This window comes from Lachancea lanzarotensis, scaffold LALA0S09 (genome assembly GCF_000938715.1).
Source record: "Lachancea lanzarotensis genome assembly LALA0, scaffold LALA0S09, whole genome shotgun sequence".
In the NCBI taxonomy this organism is placed as follows: Eukaryota; Fungi; Ascomycota; class Saccharomycetes; order Saccharomycetales; family Saccharomycetaceae; genus Lachancea; species Lachancea lanzarotensis.
This window is the reverse complement of record NW_019212887.1, coordinates 378934-402515: the sequence shown is the minus strand read 5'-3', so window position 1 is coordinate 402515 and position 23582 is coordinate 378934. Positions and strand designations below refer to the sequence as shown.

Sequence of the window (23582 nt, the reverse complement as noted above, 5' to 3'; positions counted from 1 at the left end):
TAAATGTAACTGGTAGTGTTAGTTATACATGTGTGGGCAAAGTGGTTCATAAACAGACTCTCTCGTGGTCGCTGTATACGACTGTGTCATGAGAATAACCTAAAAGCAGCGCCAGAGGAAGGTTGAAAGCCCATGTTTGGTTTGAATTACTTGCCATGAAGTAGCCGATAATTCAGGCGTTTCTTTGAGATCTTTCTGAGAAATTTCCCTGAATTTTGAGCGTTCCAGGTGACACGTTTTGGATGAAATGCTACATTCTGCGATACGTCTGGTGCGGGAAGCATACGCGCAGTAATGTGTAAGAGAGGATATACTGTTGGCCTGTGTGTTTTCATTGCATTTCATTTGACTTTGAAACATTCGTGGAAGGTCTCAGTTTGAGAAATTGGAAGTATTTCAACATATGAAAATACGACACTCATGAGCCAATGTCGAAAAGATCAGCATCACATCCCACATCTAGTACCCTAAACCTTCTTACGACTACGTGCAGCCATTTTCTTAGCAATATGGATCATTTTTTTCAACCACACGACATTCAAACAATTCAACCCAATATTTAGAGGCATCACAGTGATTGGAAGCCAAAAGGGAACCAAATCGCGTTCATGCCATAGTTGGCGCACCAATATTACCACAGCGGAAAACCCCCACACAATACGCACAAGGAAAAACGTCAAGATCAACATGGCTCCGTTTAGTGCGTTGAACCACAAGGGAACAACGGCAGACGATGACGAAGAAGAACGGGCCAGCTGACTGACGTACCAATTAATGTTCACGAATGGCGTGGACGCTTCGAAAATCAAAAACTTGCCGATCCACGATTGGCAAAACGGACGCAACGAAACCACAAACACATACAGCGATGCAACGGCATGGCCCAAGAACCCGGGTCCGAATAATGCGTAGTGTTTCAAGCACACGTACAAGTCCCACAAGAAATACCCACAAGTCACTGCTGCGACCATTGAATTGAAAGGGTCCTGGAACGTGGCCACGCTGGTGTTTAAGGGCTGCAACAGGATCGGTGCTGTCAGAGCCAAGCTGATCACGCACTGAACCATCGAGACCGTGTGTATATCAAAATTTAGCCGTGTGTTCCTGTCCAGACCTTGGGTATAATGTTGCTTGAAAATCCGGCGATTTATTGCTGGAGCCAGCTTGCGTTCCACAATCAGCAGATACACCAAAAATGAGACTACCACTTCCAACGAGTGTCTCAATAGCAAGTTTTCGCTATTCTTGAAAGGCGAAATCGCCAGAAAAGGGTCAATCATGTTAGAGTACTTTTGAACCGATATCGTTGGCTTCTGATCCGAGATCGTTGTTTTACGAACCGATTGTTGGAGTTCTCTTTAGCGGATCGCCTGCAATTTCGACTTCACGATTTAATTCAAGCAGTTAGGACCGTTTGAGCACCAGACTTAACTATTTTCTAGGTTTGGTGTTCAGGTTGGTAATGATCAAAACCTTATTTTTATATAAATATATAGATATATCCAACCGAGTCTAGAGAAATCCATCCAAAATGTAGAGAAACACAGCACGAAAAGAGAGCCTTCCGCAATTCTGTCAGTCTCTTAACCTCTTGAAACTGAATGTAGCACCTTGTAAACTATATATGCCCAATTTTCCATGCCATTTTACGACTTGTTTTAGCCTTTTTGAGTGAGATTCCGAAATCCAACAACTAGAACCACCAAAAGTTTCCGAAAACCTGGCTAAAAAGACGGGTGTAAGGTTGTCAAACTTCGCCTTCGAAAATCAAAAGCTAAACGACGCTGGAACTTGTGACTTGGGCTCTACCTACACATGCAATGGTCGACTCAAGTATGCGTTGGTCCCTAAGCAGGATCGAATTTCACCTTCATATGAAACAATCTGGTGAGCAGCCAATGAAGAAGACTAATTTGATGGGCAGCGGCTGAGAGCTTGGCTGTTGAATTCTAAAGTTGAGACTTGGAGCATTGTAGGGTCTTGTCTGATATAAATGAAGTACATCAGAAATTGACGCTTTGGGCAAATGTCGAGATCATTGGTCATACAATCGGTCTCGAACAATGCTAACAAGCATAGAATTGCAAGCGCAGCGAAAAATTGTGAATATAATAACAATTATTCATAATAGTTGAAAGACTGAGAGCATCACCGTTTAGCTGAGAATAAACTTAACCGCAACAACGCGCAACAGCTGAGATCAATTTAACTCTGGAGTTTGGCTTGGGGTTTTATTTTTCTTCAATGTGTTTTGGGTAAAGCACGCTGCTCTTTTCAGTAACTCATTGTTGCATGTAGCAACTGAATTCTGACGCTATCAGCTGTTCAATTGTGCTTGTTGCGTTCCCCGAAGGACAACGTATTATAGCAAAAGATTTACACTGGCTACGCAAGAGATCACTTCAAATCAGCAAGCCCACTGGATACGACCTACAACTCCCTTGTCGTTAGAGAGTCAAAGGAACTTGAAATGGTCAGATTCTGTCGCTGTCATCTTATCACGTGACGTGATCACTCGTGCAACGAAGCTTATGCCACGTATAAGAAAGAGTATCTACCATACTAAAATCTTAGTTTAGTGCATGAAATGTACACGTCTCACCTGCCACTGCTCACTACCACTCTCTTTTACCCGGAATCAGTTCGTTACTGACATGTTCGGTAATGGTCGCAATCGAATGAAAACGAAGATGCATCAAAGTAGCACAAGCGTGCATAATCATGAGATATGGGAAGCAGATAGAAGCGGTCGCGGCTACCGCTTTATGTAACGTCAAACCTTCGGGACTTTACGACACAGCAACTGACATGGTGAGTTTGGTCACGTGACACATTTTTCTAAATCTTTACTACCATTTTCTTCGCTTTCGTCAGTAGCATCCAACAGCTTGTTCGAGGACTGAGCTATGCGTGGTGAATACTCTCTCTTTGGTTTGGAAACAATTCATTGTTAACAATGATGTAACAAAACGGATCTGCAGCCAGACCGGAGTAATGAGCCCACTCGTTTGAAAAGTTCACAAGTTCGGATCATTAGGTAGAGCAAGGTTCAATCTACAACAAATACAGGCGCGAAGATAGCTCAAGAATCTAGACTAGGCTTTTGATCTAGATGTCTTATCAAAATCAACTGTGTTAATCGCATTTTGTTGAGCCTTTACTGATTTATTCAAGCTCTTTGATAAGTCAATGGTGCTGGAAATCCGAGTAGCGTTTTAAAATCGGCTCAGATAATGATTTGAGGCCAACATCGGCTCAAATAATGATTTGAATTTGAGTCTATTTCTCTGAAGTGTCGTTGCACGATAAATGGTCCGTTATTATGGTGATTCTTTCATTACTATGAAGTTTGACCTTTTGTTGTACTGAATTTGGAGTTATCCATGGTATGTTTAGCACAAACGAAATGAGCTTTATCTAATGTACCTTCTTTCACAATTTTTTGTAAATGAACCGTCACTGACGGATAGGAAACACGGTTGCTCCAAATGAAATGCTGCAGAGATAAAGCCTTCAATGCAAGTGGTGCCAGTCTACTTCGATCAGTAGTCGTCTGAGACTCTTGACTATTTCGCTGAAAACTGTCGCTGTCGCAGTGTCACGTGATGATAGTCATTTTGTCGTAGACCCGACGCTGGACAGAAAGAGACTCCAACGAGTAAAGTGAGGTTGAAAACAACTCGCAATCAGATGAAATGAGGAAATACGATCGAATCACGTACACCAATGGCTTTAGGATTCATGGTTTTCAGCGAGAGATGTCTACGTATACAGTGATGTGATCCACTATGTGGAAAGTCCGAGAATTCAAATATCTAAAACACAACTGGATTCGCAAACGCGTGGGTTCACTGGCTCATATGAGAAAACAACCTAATTTGCCGCTTTTCTGCCCCGTCCAGTCCTGATAAGTAGACTGACAAACGAAGTCCAACACAAATATTCGCATCACTCTATACGACGCTCACTCACCACCCTTTGATCTCCTATGACAGTCCTGGTTTACGTCCGCACATATACAGAAACCTACTATAGTGAGACATGACGCTCTAAATAATTCACATTTACCCACACTCCGCTGCCTACGCTAAAGCGACCTTGTCAACATAACAATAGTCGTGTGTAAATATTTAAATAAGATCTCTCACTTCGTTGATCTCACTTCGTTGGTCTCTCACTCCAATCTCCCGCTAAATGAATCTTTCTTGTTCTAACAAACCATATCCTCTTTAAATTCCATCTCTCTTCCAAACTCACGATAGTTTCTCGCCACAATGTGTGTTTGGCCTTTTGGCCTCGTTTGTGTTATAGACTAACTCGTTACAGAGGCATCGATTTCCTGCTTACCTTTTATACCTACATACGCCCATCAAGATCAAAAAACGGGTTACCCATTTTGAAACATCCAGCAACCCGTTTCTTAAATTTCGGATCAAATTTACCAACCCGAAAATACCCGTTTGGAAACACGTGACTTACCCATTTGTAACCCGTATCACCTGACACAAATTATACCACATCACATGACCTTGAATAATCACATGGACCCTGAAAAATTCAAGAGTTCTGAAAACCTCGAGAAACTTGAACTAAACGTTAACCTCCACTCTTCCTAACCAACCTTTGATCTGGAAGATAGCAGTAACATCGCTAGGAATTACCAATCCCTCTTCTCCCTGTCGAAGTCTCAATTACACACATTCACGCTTCACCAAATGTCTGCCCCCAACTTCCCAATTGTGTGTCTTGGAAACCCACTGCTAGATATCCAGGCCACCGTCGAAGACGAGTATCTGGCTCGTTACAACCTAAAGCCCAACGATGCCGTGCTTTTGGATGCCTCCACTGACGAACCACGCATGGCCATCTTCGACGAGCTCGTGCAACACCCAGACGTCAAGTTTGTCGCCGGTGGTGCTGCTCAAAACACTGCCCGTGGTGCAGCTTATGTGCTAGGCCCTAACAAAGTTGCGTATTTCGGCAGTGTTGGCGAAGACAAGTTCTCGGCCAAACTTCAGGCCGAAAACGACGCCGCAGGTGTCGTTTCGTACTACCAGACCCAGCCTAAGATCGGTACCGGTAAATGTGCCGCTTTGATCACCGGCCACAACCGTTCGCTCGTCACTGACTTGGGTGCGGCCAACCATTTCACGCCAGACCATTTGGACCGCCATTGGGACGTCGTAGAGGCCGCCCAGCTGTTTTACGTGGGTGGTTTCCATCTCACAGTGTCTCCAGAAGCCATCGTCAAGCTTGGTAAACACGCACAGGCCACAAACAAGCCATTCGTGTTGAACTTGAGCGCACCTTTCATCCCACAGTTCTTCAAGTCCGCATTGGAACAAGTCTTGCCTTACACTACATACGTGATCGCCAATGAGTCCGAAGCTGCTTCTTACGCCGAATCCTTCGGTTTGGAAGCCAAGTCTGACGATTTGGCTGCTATCGCCCAACACATTGTGGGCTCTAGCACCAAACGTACCGTTATCTTCACACATGGACTTGAACCCACCGTTGTGGTCTCTCCACAGGGCGTCCACACCCGTGCTGTCAAGCCATTGGCAAACGAAAAAATCGTCGACACCAACGGTGCCGGTGATGCTTTCGCTGCTGGCTTCGTTGCTGCACTTGCCCAAGGAAAAGATATCGACCGTGCTGTTGATGTGGGCCAATGGCTCGCAGCCTTGTCCATCCAGGAAATCGGTCCTTCCTACCCAGCTGAAAAGCTGCAATACGCTCAAGTTTAAGAAAATGGGGTCTCTATCAACTCTTATATACCATATCTAAGTTCATAACTCAAGTTCACACTAAATCTTGCTGTTTGCATTTCTGTTCGCATTTCTGTTCACTTTGGTTCATTTTTAAACTCTATTATCTACAACTGTCTCCCCCTCTCCTCATTACAAGTTTCATCTAGCTGTGGGTTTAACCACTGCTCACTTTTTCTCCATGATCTCTGCTGTGGTTCACCCTTCCAAGTTGTTTGCAAGCTCGTCACTTAACGTCCAGTTCGTCGTGCTGAGTCTAGTGTATGTTGTAACCTGTTTCGTTCTTCTGGGGGTATGCGCTTCGGACCATTTGTGTCCCACGGTTTCGACGTTAAGTCGAGCCCACTCTTCCACAACAAGCACCCGCTCTCGCGGTGTGCTTGCAGCGGTGATTTTGGCATGGTGTAACTCTTCGCCAGACCTCATTACCAACTTTATGAGCTGGACATCGTCAAACTCCGCTCCAGCACTGTCCGTTGGTGAAGTTTTGGGCTCTTGTGGGTTTATTCTATGCGTTGTCCAAGGCGCATTGTTTATAGTTATGAGCCCTACGGGGACTCGACTTGAGCCCAGTCAGGCACTGCACTTGCAACATGATCTGGCATTCGCGCTTGTAGCCGTAGCAGTGATGCTTTACGTCAGTATCCGCAACCAAGTAACACTTCTGAATTGTTTGGCTATGTTGGGAATATATGTGGGTTACATTGTGTCTAAAACCTGGGGTTCCACTGACGATACCAACGAGTTGTCGTTGGAACTCTCTGGACTACAAGGTCCTGTGTCCAGCAGTAACAACGACATGGAACCAACACTCAAATTCAGTGTCCTTAGTGCTTTGGATTACACTGCGTTGTACGATGCGATGCAGCAACCGAAAGGACAACCATTGGCTACAGACCTTGACGCTATAACATTACAAACATTGGAAACTCAAGACCATGATGCCCAATACGTGCCTCCCAGGCCCTTGAGTGAGCCTCCTAATACGTTGCCTCAGCAAATGAAAGGTGCAAATCCTAACAAAGTTCTGCCACACTCGTCGCCGTCCACATTCGAGCGCTACCGGGATAACGAGGACACAGCGCTGTTAAACGACGTCAACGACGCCAATGAGGATGGCTTTCCCATTGCATACAGCGATACTTTCCGCATGAGACTTCTGCGATTGCATGAAGGAATACTTTACCTTTTCGCACCACAACTTTTAAACTTTAATGGACAACCGGTATATTCGAAGATCCTTGCCATTGCAATGGTGCCTTCCACGGTGATCCTGCGCTTGACTTGTCCGCAATTCGATGGTTTGCTGCGAGACAGCACTATCTCTGGTAATCGAACCACACTCGAGTCCAAGACGTTCGTGCTGCTGCTGGCACACTCTGTGTGCGCTCCTGTGTGCATCATTCTACTTGTGAGTGTGTTGCTGGATTCTCAGATTACGTGGTGGTCGATCTTGGTGTGCATGGTCGTCACTTTTGGGTTACTGGCCTCCGCAATTGCATTCCGCTGGCAAGTAACGGAGGTCAACAGGTTTTCACTTCATGACACTGAAGTGCATGACAGCAGGGCAGCTTACAAACTTGGGACCCTAGAACAGTATTATCTGACAGTGCTCAACAGCCTAGGAATCTTCAATTGTGTGTTGTGGATAGCAGTTTTCGCCAACGCACTAGTAGAGGTTATGGTGATTTACCAAAACCTCACCAACATCTCCGAAGGTGTACTCGGTCTCACCATCTTCTCATGGGGCAACTCTGTCAGTGACCTTGTGTCGAACGTTGCAATGTGCAAGTTTCATCTCAAGGTGGGCTCGCAGTCGCGAGACGAACAAGCACAATTAGCATCCAGGTATTTTTTCATTGCATTGAGCGCATGTCTCGGTGGTATTTTACTCAACATCCTCATCGGTGTAGGCTTGAGTGGCTTCATTTCGATGCTGGTAAATGCCAATGGTAACAGTGTTGACTCTACTAAATTTTGGCTGTATCGGTCAGTTTCGTTACAAGGCCAGGCCCCTGACTACAAATTCATTGTTTCTTCGGCGTTTATCCTGGCACAAAATGTCGTGCTATTGATAGCATTTTCCGGCCTCGAGGTGGTTTCCCAGTGGGTGACACAATATTCGCATTGTGTTGGAATAATTTTCTGTTCGTGGTGGGGACTCGCGACGCTGATAAACGTTATTATTGAAACAACAACCAATTCTTCTAGTGCCAGTTGATGGTTGCCACAAGGCTCTTCACTGATTGCAGGGGCCCCTTTCTTTGGACGTTTGTATTTTTTTGCATGCTGTCGTCGCAGCGTCAGCATGTTTCGCTCCAGAGAGAAACTTTCTTGGAAAGTATAAAATACTACGAAAAGATTACATGTTCGAGCATGAAGTCTTCCACTCTGAACTCATCAATTGTGAGTTCCGTTCGTGGTAAACGCAGGTTCTAAAGGACTGTGAATTTTCTTTGTCACCAATGAAATTTGTCCCAGGAGTCATTATGAGCTTTTTCTTGTCAACTTGGATGGTAGGGTGCGTGGAGGCCAAAACGGAGAACTCTACGCACCCCACAAAACTTCTAAGCTTTAGTGACATCGAGTTAAGTGACGGCAATACAACATTCCATGCGGATTCAATCACAGTGTCGCGGCCAAAATCTCAGAATTTCGACAATGTGCGGATTTCCCAGGACTTATACGAACGGCTGGTTTACTTCAGCAGAATGTGCGCATTAACTTATTGTATTGGTTCGAATGAGCTCTTTGTAGGATCCACACTCTTAGAAGGAGCATGCCCCGATAGGCTAAAATTCTGTTCCGATGAGTCCACAAACCCAACTGCGGGAAAAACCGTGGTAGAACTAGTACTCTTGGCCGAAAATGACGAGCTTGGCACTGGGTTCCTGGCTGTGGATCACGAAAAGCGCGTTGTGGTGCTGTCTTTCAGAGGCTCATCTACTAACCAAGATTGGCTCAGTGATTTCGCAGTATCCCCCACACCATACGAGCCAGTCTCTAAAGAATACTACAAAGAGTGGGTCGAGTCGGGTAGGATCTCAGATTGTGAAGGTTGTCTTGTTCACAGAGGTTTCGATGTGTTTTTGAAAACACTGAGCTCCCAGTTTTTTGATAGAATTGAAGCTATATTCGACACTTATCCTGATTATAGTCTAGTTGTCACAGGGCACTCGCTGGGAGCTGCAGTGGCTAGCTTAGCCGGTATTGAGCTTCGTTTAAGAAACTATGATCCTCTCGTGCTAACATATGCCTCACCCAATATGTTTAACAGTAAGTTGAGGGCCTGGGTTGATGAATTGTTTGAAACCGAGCGCATTCACAAAATGTCATTGGACGAGGGCGAAGTTATGTTCCGCAGTGGATTTTTCAGAGTCGTTCACGATGGAGACTACATCACAATGGTTCCACCCTTTTACGATCCAGCTGGTCTGGAGATTGTCATTACCGAACAATTGCTTCCTCAAACGTTGAAAGATCTAGAGTACCATGGACCATCCACAAGCGTTGTGTCATTACAAGATACGAACGTCTGCTCGACCATGGGTTCCGCTGGAAGCGGACAGGGCCACAGATTCTTGGGACCTTTGGAAAAGTGGCTTCATATGTACGAGCACCGCGCTTACTTTCTGCTCATCAATACCTGTGATGATTTCTAGTTTCAAATGCATGCATCTGACGATATAAAATATAACATTAGTTCTAAATGTGGAATTAGAGGAGAAAGCCTTCGTGATGTCGAACCACTTTGGTTCGGATGTATTTTAGTTTCACTCTCTTAAAAAGAGAAACACCAGTGTAAAAATTAAAGTCTCGATCGTTATTATTTGACAAATTGTGGTGGAACCAGTCCGTAAAATTTGACATAGTCATTATAGTATGATCAGGACTTAGCCCCGATCAGCTCACGAAGATCACATCTCGTCCTGTTTTTTGAAATTGCTCTCAACATCTTTTCCTCTCAACTTACAGTACACCCGAGTCTTTCAAGCTATTCTCCAAAATAGTTTCTTTAATGGCAGCAAAGACGAGCTTGATGTTAGAAGTATCGGTTGCCTGTGTGACATGTGGGTATATGTTCAGATGGGCCCTGTTCAGCTGCACAAATCTCCACAAGATGTATTTGGCGGCTTTGTTAATATCCTTCCCACCAGCGTAGTCTGAGAAATAGTTCTCTAGGGGCACATGTTGAACTTTCTCAGCAAAAACATCAATTTTGTTCAAAAACAAAACGACAGAAGCTCTGGCAAACCATCTACTGTTGACAACAGAGTCGAATAGAATAAGTGACTCTTCGAGTCTGTTTTGGGTCTTGTCCTCCAAAAGAGTTTGATCGTACTCAGACAAGGATACGCAGAAAATGATCAAAGTGACATTGTCAAAACAATGTATCCACTTTTTGCGTTCACTTCTTTGGCCACCCACATCATATATGTGCAGCTTGAGGTTTGTGTCCATTTCGACGATAGTATCGAAAATTCCCGACGTCTTTTTTCTAGACAATAGCACGTCTCTAACGGTAGGCCTATAATTAGGTTCAGAAATCCTTTGCAGGTCCTCCATGAAATAACGCGCCGAATCCATCAAATAAAACGATGATCTTTGTCCACCAGTTATTAGGTCCTGGGTTGAAGGTAGTGCCCATATTTTGGCCAAGATGTGGGCTAACCTGTTTGGAAACTCAGCCAGCTGGGATCCGGGGGTACTATAATTGATAACCTCTTGTAGATCTTCATCATCAAGTCCCGAATCGGATTCTAGAGGCACTTCGAAACGAAGGCGTGCATTGACCAGGTCTTTACCGGTTTCTACAATATTGTCGTAGATGAAAGGGCGGTATTCAGCCAGTTCCTCTGGCGAAAAACCATTTTGATGTATAATTTTCAGTTGTTGAAGAACGGTGGATTTGCCGGATTCCCCAGACCCTAGAAGCAAAACTTTCAAAGCTTTGCTAGAATCGGTGGATCCGCCGCCGGACTTGGTCAGCGAACCTAACGAGGGACCGGTAGACTGTGCACTGTTAGTTGACACCACGGACTGCTGCCGTTTGCCAGCGTTGGGCGCCACTAATGGGTTCTTGGTATTATTTGTGGTTGGCTTTCCAGAGCTATCCGAGCTGGACCCTTTTTTCTGGCCTTTAGGCGAAACGCCGTTGGCGACGCTAGACTCCACGGGATCCTTTTCAGCTATCTCACCATTAGAGCTCCTGTTCCCCCTTGCGGAACGCCTTCTTGACCCATTTCCCGTGGTGCCTTGCTCGTGGTCCACTTCCGATTTTGAAATACAACCACCCATGCTTGGATGTGATTTTTAGAGACGAAAAATGTGGCGTGAAACGATGGACGAGTGCTTTCTGAGTGAAAGAAGCGAACACCGTCTAATAGGAAAATAAATTGTGACTAATTATTCGTCAGAAAAAAATCGAAACTCCGAATACAAGCAAATACCTCCCTTGAGAGATTTGAAATCGTTCAATTGAAAAAAAAAAGAACGGCTATTTTTAACGATCAAGGCTTCTTTTCTTTCAGTTGTCCCCTTAAGCTTTACCAGCAACAGATATGATAAATTACAACAGTAGATTTTCAACACCTATTGATGCTCCCAATATAATGCAGGATTTCAGGGTCTCTGTATTATTCCTACTCAAAATGCGTCTCGCAATCCACTTGTTTCGCGGTGTTCCACTTGAAAAACGCTAAACGAATGATTCAACAGAGCTTAGCAACCACTTACCGTGCGGAGCTCGTTGTTTTTTCCCCAGTTTTCTTGAAAAAAAACCCCCTCTTTCGAACCTCGTCAATAAAGCGAAGCGTTTAATCTCTGGAAGGCCACTTGAAGCTAGTTTAAAACCTACAGCGATTCTTACTCTCACTTTTGGGAACTTGAGTAGTGGTTATGGTAAAAAAAACTTGAATGTGTGGGCAGACAACTGGTGTTTTTATTATATCTCTTTTTTTTTAGGTTTTTTTTTTTGGGCTATTGGCAAGCGAATTTCGTCATTGTCTGAAATTTCAGACCAAAACTTTTCTGGGTTATGAAAGCCTTTGAATTACCCAGAAAAAAAAACAACCAATAAAAAAAACGAGACTCCCCTATTACAAATCTCAGGAACCGGGTAATGAAGTTTTGAGAAAAAAAATCAAAAGCGTGATTGTCATGTGATTATCATGTGATTGAGATTGAAGAGGTTGGTCATGTGGTATCGGCGGCTAAGGAGGGAGTGGTTGTGAAATGTCATTTTGGACACTTTTAAAAGCAGTCCATAGAAAATGGGATCGGTTGTACGACCATGAAGTTGTAATGCTCTTCCATTGTCCATTGTTGGTGTCGGTGACACAAACACCAAAAGAAATAAATAAAAAATATGCAGCCTCGCCAGATTTTTCGCCCCTTCATGCTACTCGGATCGTGGTCTCTTTTCGCATGTTTTGTTAGCCTCGTCGTCGCCGGTTTGTGGTGGACAGCGGTCGCGCTTAGTAATGGGCAGTTCAGCTTGCAATGGCTCGAGTTTCGGCAGAGACTCTGCTTGAGCACTACGCTCGTATATGGCCTGGCTCCACACCGGCAATAAACCTTCACGCTGGGCGGCATTGTCAAGCTGCCACTCGAAAGGATCGTCGTCCTCCATTTAGGTGTAGCTGCCTGCTTCTTCAAAGCGGTGCGAAACTTGCAGCTTTCGGCGGGTATTTAAAAGTGGTGGGCGGCAGAAAGAGTTGTTCTGTACTTATATAGTAAAATTTATGGGCCAAAAAAAAAGAGGCTACTGAGTCGGTTTCGTGTGTAGTGATGTGTTTGTGAGTTGTCATGAGTGAAAGAGAAACTCTGTCTTTGAGCAAGCTGGTAAGATCTTTGCTTTGAGTATATATGTAGAGTGCTGAATATAAAACGATAGTGGTGAGTCACAGAAATCCCACAGCTAAGTTCCTAAACTTGTACCGATAAAGAGACCGTTCCTGCGCTTGGTGCCTTTGTACGAAAGACGTCCACTTCTTCCGTGCGACTGTCATCGGTGCCATTAGATACATCAGAAGCTGAAATCAAGTCTCTTCGGATCTTATTTGGTCACTGAGAATGTGGTGCAAACCAAGTAGTCTAGTTCTCAATTCTTATGCTGTCGTGCTGACACGTGATCCAGTGAGAGCTAAGGAAATTCAATCTGGAACCCTGTAACGATAGAATTCGTCACAGGAAATTGACTGTTCGAGGCCCTTGAAGATTCATTGGACTTACTGTTGTGGCAGAAAGCTCATATCAAACTTTCAAGAAAGTACCTTAGAGACGCATGCACGTGACTCGTGCTCGCAAACTTCATGACGGACGCAGAACGTCCAAAGTAATCATTCAGGGCTGGCTCTGGAATTTTCATTGGCTGAATATTCTAATTCCATGTGTTTGCAATATCAGCTTCGAATGTAGAGTCCAGGGAACCATAATATATTGTGATTTTACTCAGCACTCTTTTAAGGCTTATTCAAGTGACAGCTTATAACAAAATGACAAGAGATCTCGCTACCGCCCATTTCACGAGTACGGTAGCTCGAACCTCGCCAGCAGCTTAGACCTCTTTGTTCACTTGTACCTCTTTTGATATCTCTAACACCTTTTTCAGTTAAGATTGTCACGAAATACCAGACGCGGCTCTTAAATCGATGTAGAAAAGACAATCAATCCTAGCTGCTTAATAAACTACCACCTTCACATTGACATTCTTATACCAAACCACGCTACATCATAGTATCATCATTAAAATCGAACATCATATGTACTTTATATGTTTAAACCTTAGTTTAGAAATAGAGACCCGCTCGTCTTTCTTATACCTTTTCGTAAGTGACAACCATTGCCTTGTCAACGTCAGGAGTGGAGTTGTCAATGTGAGCAGCAAATCCTTCAGAAGGAACGAAGCTCTTGGAGTGACGCGCACTTGGGCAAGTCTCGAACAATTCGTCGATTTGTTCAAGCGTTAGACCCTTGGTCTCGTAGATGAAGAAGTAAACGAATAAGAAGCACAAGAAAGTGCAACCACCCCAGATGAAGAAAACCTTAGACTGTAGGTTTGCGTGGTCACTGTCCACCAAGTATGGGGTAGCGTATGCAATTGCAAAATTGAATAGCCAGTTAGAAGCAGCACACACGGCCACAGACTTGGCTCTAACTCTCAATGGGAAAATCTCACCAACAACAACCCAGGCAAGTGGACCCCAGGTTGCTGCAAAAGAGGCAATAAAAGTACAGGAAAAAGCGATCAAAGTCTTGTTGGCTGAAAAGCTGTCTGGGAGGGCAGTACCAACAGCCGCGACAATTAGCTCACTCACGCACATTCCCACGGCACCATATAGCAAAAGGTTTCTTCTACCACTGATTTCCACCAAGGCAATACCGGGGACGGTCATGACAACATTGACAACGTTCATGATCAACTGGATAATGAAGGGATTCTTGATTCCCGAGTTTTGGAAAAATTGGGTACCGTAGTAGAAAATGAAGTTGATACCGGTAAGTTGCTGTAGCGCTTGGATGGCGATACCGGTGAGAATACGTTTCAATTGATGGTTTGCGGTCTTGAAGCAGTCGAAAAGCGAAGTAGAACCGAACGAGCTCTCGTAGTTGTAGTTGGCAACAATTTCTTCAAGCTCTGCTTCCACATATTCATGTGCTTCTGGAAGGCCTCTTAGTTTAGACAACGCGGTTCTGGCCTCGGCCACTTTGCCCTTCATGATATAAAATCTAGGAGACTCGGGCAGAATGAGCATTCCCACAAACAGGATAATAGCCCACAAAAATTGAATGGCAATGGGAATTCTGTAAGAGCCTGAGTCGTTTCTGGCATGAGTGCCCTGGTTCACACAGGCTGCAAGTAGCAACCCGATGGTGATGGCCCATTGGTAGCACGATGTTACCGCACCTCTGATCCACTTGGGAGACGCTTCTGCTTGATACAGTGGCACAATAGCTGATAAAACACCGACACCGGCACCAGCAATGACTCTTCCCACGATCAACAGCGTCTGACCGGAAGCTGCCACCTGCAGCACCACACCCACGGTGAAGATAACACACGACACGAGGAGACCGAGTCTACGGCCCAAATTGTCTGAAGCCAAAGGAGCAAGCATGGCACCACAGAAGGTACCAGCCGATAGAATAGCAGTAATCAAAGACGTTTGGTTGGCCGAGAAATGGCCCACCGAAGTAAAATGTTCTTTCACGTACGACATCGCTAGCACACCGGAAATCGTACCAGTGTCGTATCCAAACAGGATACCGCCAAAGGCTACGAATAGCCCGATGAAAATGGCCCGGAATTTCGAGCCCTGGATGTCATCTTCGGCCTTGAAGACCGTTTGCAGGATACCCATTGTTCTAGTTTTGGTAACTAGGTGAGATATGTATGGAAGCCTGCACGAAACTTTCGATTTTGTACGTTCTATGCGTCAACCGGAAAAATAGTTTTTCCGAAAATCTGCAATTAGGAGTTAGATTGAATTGGATTGGATTGGACAATACAATTGCTTGATGGAGATTGGAAGAAAAGATAGAATGAATCCAAGCTGGAAAAAGATTAAGAAACTCCTCTCTAGCGTCCTCTTTTATACTTTTTCCTCCGGGGTGTTTTCCCCAGCGCTAACTGCCGTACAGGCTTGTAAGTAATTCGAGTCGACTCGTTTCCCCACAAAACAGGTTTTTTTCTTGACCCGCCAGACATATTCTCCCCACATTTTTTACGCTACTTACGGCTGTGGTCGTGGCAACCGCCTGTAGGGCACAGGACTTTGCAGCCCAGCCTTCAAGTTCTACCAGCTAACTAGAGAAACGACAATGGTGTCGCACGGGACAACTGGCGATTTTTTCCGATTGATTTTTTTCAGGCCAGGGTTCGGAAAATTATGAGCTGAAAAAGCGGAAAAATGAATTTTTTCCGGGACGACCGGCATGGATATGCCTAGTCTTTTGGTCATTGTTAGGCCGTGTTCATGAGGTGACTGCCAAGACGGTGCACCAACTCGTCTATTCGTTTACTTCGGGCTTGTGGTCTGCAACAACGATCGGGACACTAAGCACCGATCGATTTAACGAAGAAAAAAAATGTGGGGTGAAATGCAGTCAAAAAGGTGCTACACGTTGTGAAGAAAAATGTCCGCGATAAACGTGGAACAAAGGTTTGGTGAAGACCGGTGTGTAGGGAGAATGATCGGTTGAAGCTAGCCCATCATTCATGCCTTTAACCATTGGAAAATTATTTGGCATTTTAAACGAACGTACTCGTGGGCTCGATGAGTACTTAGATCAAGTTATATCACTATAGCAGTACACACGCACACACACACACACACACACACACACACACACACACACACACACACACACACACACACACACACACACTCAAAATCAACCCAATGCCGTTATGGCATGTATTCAATCAAACAACTCCAAATGGATCTCAGACGCATAGTCAGAAGACCCCGTAAAGAATCTCGAATATCTATCCTTTATTTAAATCACATATCGACGCGCAGCGTACACCTTACATGGGTCTCTGGCCGATCCACTCGTGCCATGTTTGCACCTCTGGAGGCACAAGCACATCAGAGGACTCTAGCACCTTGAGCTTTTCACCAACCTTCTGAGTAAGGGCCTTGGCGAATAGCAACGCAGTCTGAGGCTCGTTGAATAGAGGAAGTGCGAAATCGATGGCGTTTCTTCTCATCACATAGTCCACGTCCTCCAAAGACTCGGCCCTTCTAGCGGCCAGGTTGAACACAGCCTTGATGTCGTATTTCTGGAACAATTCACGCAACTTACGCTTGTCGTTCTTGGGGAATTCGATGATCATCACGTCGCAGTCAGCAGGAACAAATTTTTGCAAGTATTCCTTGGTAACCTCGTTGGTAACGTAAATCTTGTAGCCCAAGCCTGCCACCAATGCAGCAACCTCGCCAAGCTGGTTCTTGGTCAAGTCACCACCAAACATCACACCGCTAGGAGGCAGTGGAACGTGGAAATTCATTGTGCTCTGCATAGCGGTCCAGTAACTTTCGAGTGCGTCCTTACCAAAGGACGCAACCTCACCCGTAGAGGCCATCTCAACGCCCAAAAATGGATCTGCGCCAGCCAAACGTGTGAATGAGAATTGTGGCACCTTGGTAGCAACATAAGGATATTCCTCGTCCATAAGGTTTACAGGCTTTGGCACGTCTTCTCCGATAAATGCCTTAACGGCAGCGTCGATAAAGTTACGACCTAGAACCTTGGAAACGAATGGGAACGATCTAGAGGCTCTGATATTACATTCGATCACCTTCAAAGTTGTGCCGTGATTTCTGTCATCTTTGATGATTTGCATGTTGTATGGACCCGTTATCTTCCAGGCCTTGGCAACCTTCTGGGCAATTTCATACAGTCTGTCTTTGATTTCTTGGCTCAAAGATTGTGGGGGTAGAATCAAAGTGGCATCACCAGAGTGAACACCGGCGTTCTCAACATGCTCGGAGATAGCGTGCACCAAAACTTCGCCCTTGTGAGCGACAGCGTCAACATCGATTTCTTGTGCACCCTCGATAAACTTGGAAATCACCACTGGATGGTCTGGAGAAACATCAGAAGCGTTTGTCAACTTGGTTAGTAGCTCATCTTCCGAATTCACAACACTCATTGCAGCACCAGACAGAACGTACGATGGACGAATCAAGACTGGGTATCCAACGCGGTTAGAAAATTCCTCAGCTTCTTCCACAGACGACAATTCGCTCCATTCTGGTTGGTCGACGCCAATGCTATCAAGGATGGAAGAGAACTTGTGTCTGTTCTCGGCCCTGTCAATGTCAACAGGATCAGTACCCAAAATCTTGGCGCCATTGTCTTGAAGCTTCAAGGCGATGTTTTGAGGAAGCTGGCCACCAACAGAGATGATACAACCTTCAGAATTTTCTAAGTCATAAATATCCATAACTCTTTCAAAAGATAATTCTTCGAAGTACAGTCTGTCCACTTCATCGAAATCCGTAGAAACGGTTTCTGGATTGTAATTGATCATGACAGTCTTCTTTCCAGACTCTCTTAAGGCCCTAGCCGTGTTGACAGCACACCAATCGAATTCGACGGAGGAACCAATACGGTAAACACCAGATCCCAAAACCAACATGCCCTTGTCGTTGAAATCAACATCACTCTTGGTAGCATTGTAGGTGGTGTATAGATAGTTAGTGTTAGCAGGGAACTCTGCGGCCAAGGTATCGATTTTTTTCACGAATGGGGTGATACCAAAAGACTTTCTGTACTTTCTGACGTCCAGCTCATGAACCTTGTTTTCATTGTTCTTGTTGATCGATAGGGCAATCTGCTTGTCCGAAAAACCCATTTTCTTTGCTCTGGTCAAAAGCTCCTTATCCAAGGCCTCCAATGAATTAACAGCATCCAACTCCTTATACATTTCGACCATGTTCATGCACTTGTGCAAAAACCAAGCATCGACCTTAGACAATTCATGCACTTTTTCCACAGAGTATCCTTCGTAAATCAAAGCTTGTCCGATAGCCAACCATCTTCTGTCAGTTGGGTTTGCGAGGACTTCATCCAAGTCGTCACCAAATTCGTCAGATCCCTGGAATCCCAAGAACGAGGGATCGATCTGTCTGATGGCTTTCTGAAAGGCCTCTTCGAAATTTCTCCCAATAGCCATAACCTCACCGACGGACTTCATGGCGGAACCCACGTTACGGTTGACATGTTGGAACTTTGCCAAATCCCAACGAGGTATCTTTGCCACAATGTAGTCTAGAGATGGCTCAAAATTGGCGACAGTGGTCTTGGTGACAGGGTTGGGTAGTTCTGGTAGAGTGTATCCTAGAGCGATCTTAGCAGCAGTGTAGGCTAGTGGGTAGCCTGTAGCTTTGGAGGCCAAAGCAGACGAACGCGAGAGACGGGCGTTAACCTCGATGACTCTATAGTCTAATCCATCTGGTTGCAAAGCGTACTGAACGTTACACTCACCAATAACACCCAAGTGTCTGATAATTTTAATGGCAGCAGTTCTCAACATGTGGTACTCTTCATCGGATAAAGTCTGGGATGGTGCGAAGACGATAGAATCACCAGTGTGTACACCCAATGGGTCGAAGTTTTCCATGTTGCAGACTGTGATACAGTTTCCAACTCTGTCACGAACAACTTCGTACTCTACTTCTTTCCAGCCCTTTAGTGACTTTTCAACCAGAATTTGAGGAGAGAGTGATAGCGCTTGAGCTGCCAGTTCCTTCATCTCGGCCTCGTTATTAGCAAAACCCGATCCCAGACCTCCGAGTGCGTAGGCTGATCTGACAATAACAGGATAGCCGACTCTTCCAGCGGCAAGAAGGGCGTCGTCGATGGTTTCGCAAGCAAAAGACTCGGCGGTGGGAATGTTGATTTCTTTCAAAGCTTGTGCGAAAAGGTCTCTGTCTTCGGAGGTTTCCAGGGTCTTGATGGGCGTTCCTAGCACTTTGATGTTGTATTTTTCTAGCACACCCATTTTTTCAAGTGCTACACCGCAGTTGAGAGCGGTCTGGCCACCGAAAGTTAGCAAAATCGCATCTGGTCTCTCACGCTCGATGATATAGGTGATATACTCAGGTGTGACCGGTAGATAGTAGATTTCGTCCGCCAGCGAGTGCGACGTCTGGTTGGTGGCAATGTTTGGGTTGATGAGGATTGTGCGTTTGTTGGCTTCCTTGAGGGCCTTGATGGCCTGCGATCCCGAATAGTCGAATTCACCGGCCTGTCCGATGGAAAGACCGCCAGAACCGATCACCAGCACCGATTCCACGCCCTTGACGAGCTGTGGATTGTAGTTGGCGGTGTTGAATGCCGAAATCGACGGAGTTGAGGACTCGTAGATTGAAGACATATTTCAAGCCGTTGTTGAGTTGCGAAGGTCCTAAAAACGGTGTTTCTGAACGGTTTTTGAGCCAACGAAAAAACAACACGATTGTCGAAACTGGTCCAGACTGCGTGTCGCAACGTTTACCTTTTACACAAATATATATATGAGCCGCGGGACGCTTTTAGTTGACTCATGATGCAGTTTTTAAAGGTTGATGAACTTGAATGCGATGAGCTGTGAAAAGAATTGACTCTTCCGTACCTAGTGACGGCTTAATTTTTCAAGCGCTTAGAACGAAACGCACATCAATGTATAGTGCCTCGAAGAGGTTAGACATCGCTATCAAGTAACCTATCTACAGTATGGGAAAACAGTGAACTCTTTTATCGCGAGGGAAACTACAGCAGCAACGACATCTGAGGAAATGATGATGTCAATGTGATCTGGACCAAAGAAAGAGCAGAAGAAAAGCCCAAGGCTTTTTTTTTCAGTTTGTCGATGATGCTTTTGAATAGTGATGCCTCTTCTGGACAGCAGGGAAGAGGAAAAAAAAAGCAGAGGTCATGCTTCGGTTTGGAAACGCAGGCCGATACGTGCAGTTTGACCTGGAGAAGCATTGAATGAGTGAGATGATATGCATATACCGTATTTAGTGAGATGGTATGCATATGCCGTATTTAGTGAGATGATAATACTCTACGTATATAGTGACACATTTCTAAAAGGACCTAGCAGTCTTTTAGAATGCGTAAGGAAGAATGGTCAACTGTTTGTGTGTTATTTTAAAGTGGATCAGTTGTGCCTCGAGATGTCAGTGCTGTTGAAAACTATTGAGTTATGGTCTGGTCACTTTGTACTAATGTGTCGTTTACTTGCACTGCGATTTGATCACTTTGTACCATTGTGTCGTCACCTTGCATAACAATTTGGTCTAGATATCCAACGACACTGGCGTAGAACCAGGTGCCAGCTCGTCCAATGTTTGTATACAACTTCTGGGTAGCGTTCGAGGAAAGGACAGAATCGTATTCTAATGTAAATATTTCGGTAGCGAAAATACATAATAAAAGTTCAAGTAGCGAGTAAGATCAGGTCACAACGACACCGGTATTAAGGATTTGAGAAAAAAAGCGGCCAAATATGTCTTCACCATTTTGCTGGGCCAAAACTTTCGCCTGGAGATAGGATATGCTGAATAGCCTCACCATTGTATTCCACGGTATTGATGACGTTGTTGCCCCACCAATTGGGTGCGTTGGCGTTGGTTAGCCCCAGCGTCACGAAAATGAATAGGGACGACCAAGCCAGAGAAATGTCCAGTCCGGCGGAAAGCGAGTAGTTGTATTTAGTCCACCAGTGGAAAAACCGCTTCTTGATAAAGTACCCGAACCCAATACCAACCATGCAATAGGCACCGTAGTTGTAAGGGGTTGCTGGAGGAATTAGATTAGTGCCGGAGAAGAATACTGGCCAATTGAGGTGCCTGATCAGCGACGTTGGCCATTTTTTCAAAATTGCCCAGTTCATCACGGGCAGACCCGCACCCAGGATGAAAAAGTACATCACTTTATTGTAAATCTGACCAGCAGAAAAGATTCTCTGAGGGCCAATGACACCCCAGATGACAGAGGCGTTGAAAAACACTCTGGATCCAGGACAAGTGAAATGAGAAGCTTGGTGGGGGGTGCAAACATCCTCGATATTTCCGAGAGCCCATTTCAAGACACAGACTTGAACTAGAGCACCCCACAAAGTTGCAATAAATTGTCCCCAGAAAAGCGTTTTAGGTGCAACCTTCATGTAATGTCCCAACTTCATGTCCTGAACGTAAAAGACCGCCTGGTAATTGGTGATAAAGCCAAAGGTCTTGAAAAACATCATTGCAAGCGGTTTACCTGGGGTCATATAACCAATGATGAACTCGGTAATGACGTTTAGGCCTACCGTAATGTTTGTCAATGCTAAGACAATACCAACGGGTAGCATAAAGAAAGCTGCAATTGAAAGTGCAATGATCAGAGTGTACACAGGCATCTCAGTTGGCCAAGCTCTGATTGTGGCAATAGCCAGAGCGAAGAAGACTAAAAATACAACGCCGTACCACCAGCTAGGAACATCCTCGTAGTTTCTCATCAGTCTGTTATGAACGTCTTCTTCTTCTCCCTTGCGGCCTCTAACAGCCGCCCAGATGTCTTTTCCATGGAAAATAGCTGTGTGCACAACGGTCGATGTCGTCGCGGCAAAGGACAGCCCATACGAAATGGCAAAAGTTGCAGACAAGAAAAGAGGGGAGTAATTCTCGTAGGCCACTTTGTCGAAAGACAAGTTTTCGGTGACAATCTTTTTAACCTGGTATGGCTCTTGAAACCTATCATACGAACTCGAATCGGAGATCGGTAAATACTTGCCATACCACACATTGGAGTAGTGTACCGCTGGCACGACAACCCAAAAGATCGTAACCATTGACAAGAGGATGGTGACAAGGGCCCCAACGGGTGGAATCAAAGGTGATCCAATGTAACCTGCAATTTGATTCCAGTCGAATGTAAGAGGGAATAGCCCAAGGCCACTACTGGCACCAAAAACTTGATTGAGTAAAACATTCTTGGGCTTGATCCAAGTGACCCAAGCGAAGTAGGAAAGCGCCTGAAAAATGAACCCTGGGAACCAGTAGTAGACAAACCCAGCAATAAAAACGATCAAGAAGAATTTTAATCTTGAGATCTTCCATCCATTGGCAACATGGTTTTCATTGACGTGCATGTTGGTAAGGAAAGTACAAGCCACCAAATTGGCAGGCCAGATCATAGATGCCGATTCGACCAGGATCTTCCTTGACAAGCCAGCAAACGCAAATCCAATGCACTGTGTCGACCATATAGCGACGAGGTTGAACCCCCATCCAAAGTCTTTCCCGTAAAAGTTGTTCATAGAGAGAATAATATCGGTAGCATAGGCATTACCACCACCAAATGAAACGTTACCCATGGCGGTGATAATAGCGTGTTCTTTGACGTTGAAAGGGCCAGGGTTGAGTTGGGGCCCCCATTTGCCGAAAAGACGTTTGTTGGGCATAACTTTGTCCCACGCACGACCCAAGGGCCACGCTAAAATGGCTGTTACGTAACTGGTTAAGACAACTGATGGAGCGTGCATTGAGAACAACATGTTTAAACCACACCCAATGGTGGTCATGATCATGCCCAAAACCCACATACGCAAAGTGTTTTGGCAAAGGGATGTGTCGTCGGTCGATGGAACGGCGGCGCGAACCTCTGGGTAAGGCGAGTCATCCTCGACTGTGATACCGGCGTACTCGTCCTCGAGGGCCTGCTGGGAGAGCTGCTGTGAAAGCGGGTCTAGATTACCACTCTTGACGTCTGCAAGCCTGGTTTTCCCAACTTCGAAGTCGATATTGTCTGACGAGTGGTCTTCCGTTACCACAATGGAATTTTTTACCTTGCCGTCGTCCTCGCCACGACGGGCGAGGTTGTGTAGCTCTGTATTGTCGGTTACTGCTCCTCTTGACGATGTAGACGTGTAAGGATGGACATTGTGCGTGACAGGTGTATCCTTGGCCAGAAAATCTTTAATGTAGTTCTTCATAGCTCACGACACACTTGCACCAGGCGATTTTTGGTAGAATTGTGCGAAGAAGCTGAGATCGGAACTGAACTGATGCTGGTACTGTGCTTTCTCCAAAAACCTTCTACATCAGTGGTCGATTCATGCAGTTACGCTCTGAGAATGGGTTCTTAAATGCACTAGCCCATGCAAAACGTACAACCAAGTCAAATCCAGTCATTCGGACCTACCGATCCTGTTCTCGTGCCGTTCCAACGTGCGTACAAAAGATAAGTCAGGGACGTCCTTTGCTCCATTGCCTTGCAGTGACGCGAAATAAACCAGCGAGATAAGCCAAAGCATGAACGCAGTCTCTGGAGAAC

At 45.2% G+C, this 23582-nt stretch overlaps 8 protein-coding genes across 8 annotated transcripts; 3 read left to right on the top strand and 5 right to left on the bottom strand.

The window, feature by feature from the left end:
* Nucleotides 1-467: 467 nt before the first annotated feature.
* On the bottom strand, nucleotides 468-1280 carry TDA4 (LALA0S09e04280g1_1; the record flags this gene model as incomplete). Its single annotated transcript, XM_022770772.1, has 1 exon — nucleotides 468-1280. One exon carries the CDS (start codon nucleotides 1278-1280, stop codon nucleotides 468-470), a length of 813 nt encoding a protein of 270 aa, XP_022630079.1.
* A 3435-nt stretch (nucleotides 1281-4715) lies between these two features.
* Nucleotides 4716-5747, top strand: ADO1 (LALA0S09e04258g1_1; the record flags this gene model as incomplete). The annotated part of the gene is made up of 1 exon (XM_022770771.1): nucleotides 4716-5747. One exon carries the CDS (start codon nucleotides 4716-4718, stop codon nucleotides 5745-5747), a length of 1032 nt encoding a protein of 343 aa, XP_022630078.1.
* Nucleotides 5748-5949: 202 nt separating this feature from the next.
* On the top strand, nucleotides 5950-7989 carry ECM27 (LALA0S09e04236g1_1; the record flags this gene model as incomplete). Its single annotated transcript, XM_022770770.1, has 1 exon — nucleotides 5950-7989. One exon carries the CDS (start codon nucleotides 5950-5952, stop codon nucleotides 7987-7989), a length of 2040 nt encoding a protein of 679 aa, XP_022630077.1.
* Nucleotides 7990-8233: 244 nt separating this feature from the next.
* Nucleotides 8234-9430, top strand: LIH1 (LALA0S09e04214g1_1; the record flags this gene model as incomplete). The annotated part of the gene is made up of 1 exon (XM_022770769.1): nucleotides 8234-9430. The coding sequence occupies one exon, from the start codon at nucleotides 8234-8236 to the stop codon at nucleotides 9428-9430; it is 1197 nt and encodes a 398-aa protein (XP_022630076.1).
* Nucleotides 9431-9737: 307 nt separating this feature from the next.
* Nucleotides 9738-11066, bottom strand: GPA2 (LALA0S09e04192g1_1; the record flags this gene model as incomplete). Its single annotated transcript, XM_022770768.1, has 1 exon — nucleotides 9738-11066. The coding sequence occupies one exon, from the start codon at nucleotides 11064-11066 to the stop codon at nucleotides 9738-9740; it is 1329 nt and encodes a 442-aa protein (XP_022630075.1).
* A 2519-nt stretch (nucleotides 11067-13585) lies between these two features.
* On the bottom strand, nucleotides 13586-15130 carry LALA0_S09e04170g (LALA0S09e04170g1_1; the record flags this gene model as incomplete). Its single annotated transcript, XM_022770767.1, has 1 exon — nucleotides 13586-15130. The coding sequence occupies one exon, from the start codon at nucleotides 15128-15130 to the stop codon at nucleotides 13586-13588; it is 1545 nt and encodes a 514-aa protein (XP_022630074.1).
* A 1169-nt stretch (nucleotides 15131-16299) lies between these two features.
* Nucleotides 16300-19656, bottom strand: CPA2 (LALA0S09e04148g1_1; the record flags this gene model as incomplete). Its single annotated transcript, XM_022770765.1, has 1 exon — nucleotides 16300-19656. One exon carries the CDS (start codon nucleotides 19654-19656, stop codon nucleotides 16300-16302), a length of 3357 nt encoding a protein of 1118 aa, XP_022630073.1.
* A 1122-nt stretch (nucleotides 19657-20778) lies between these two features.
* Nucleotides 20779-23241, bottom strand: LALA0_S09e04126g (LALA0S09e04126g1_1; the record flags this gene model as incomplete). Its single annotated transcript, XM_022770764.1, has 1 exon — nucleotides 20779-23241. The coding sequence occupies one exon, from the start codon at nucleotides 23239-23241 to the stop codon at nucleotides 20779-20781; it is 2463 nt and encodes an 820-aa protein (XP_022630072.1).
* Nucleotides 23242-23582: the final 341 nt, after the last annotated feature.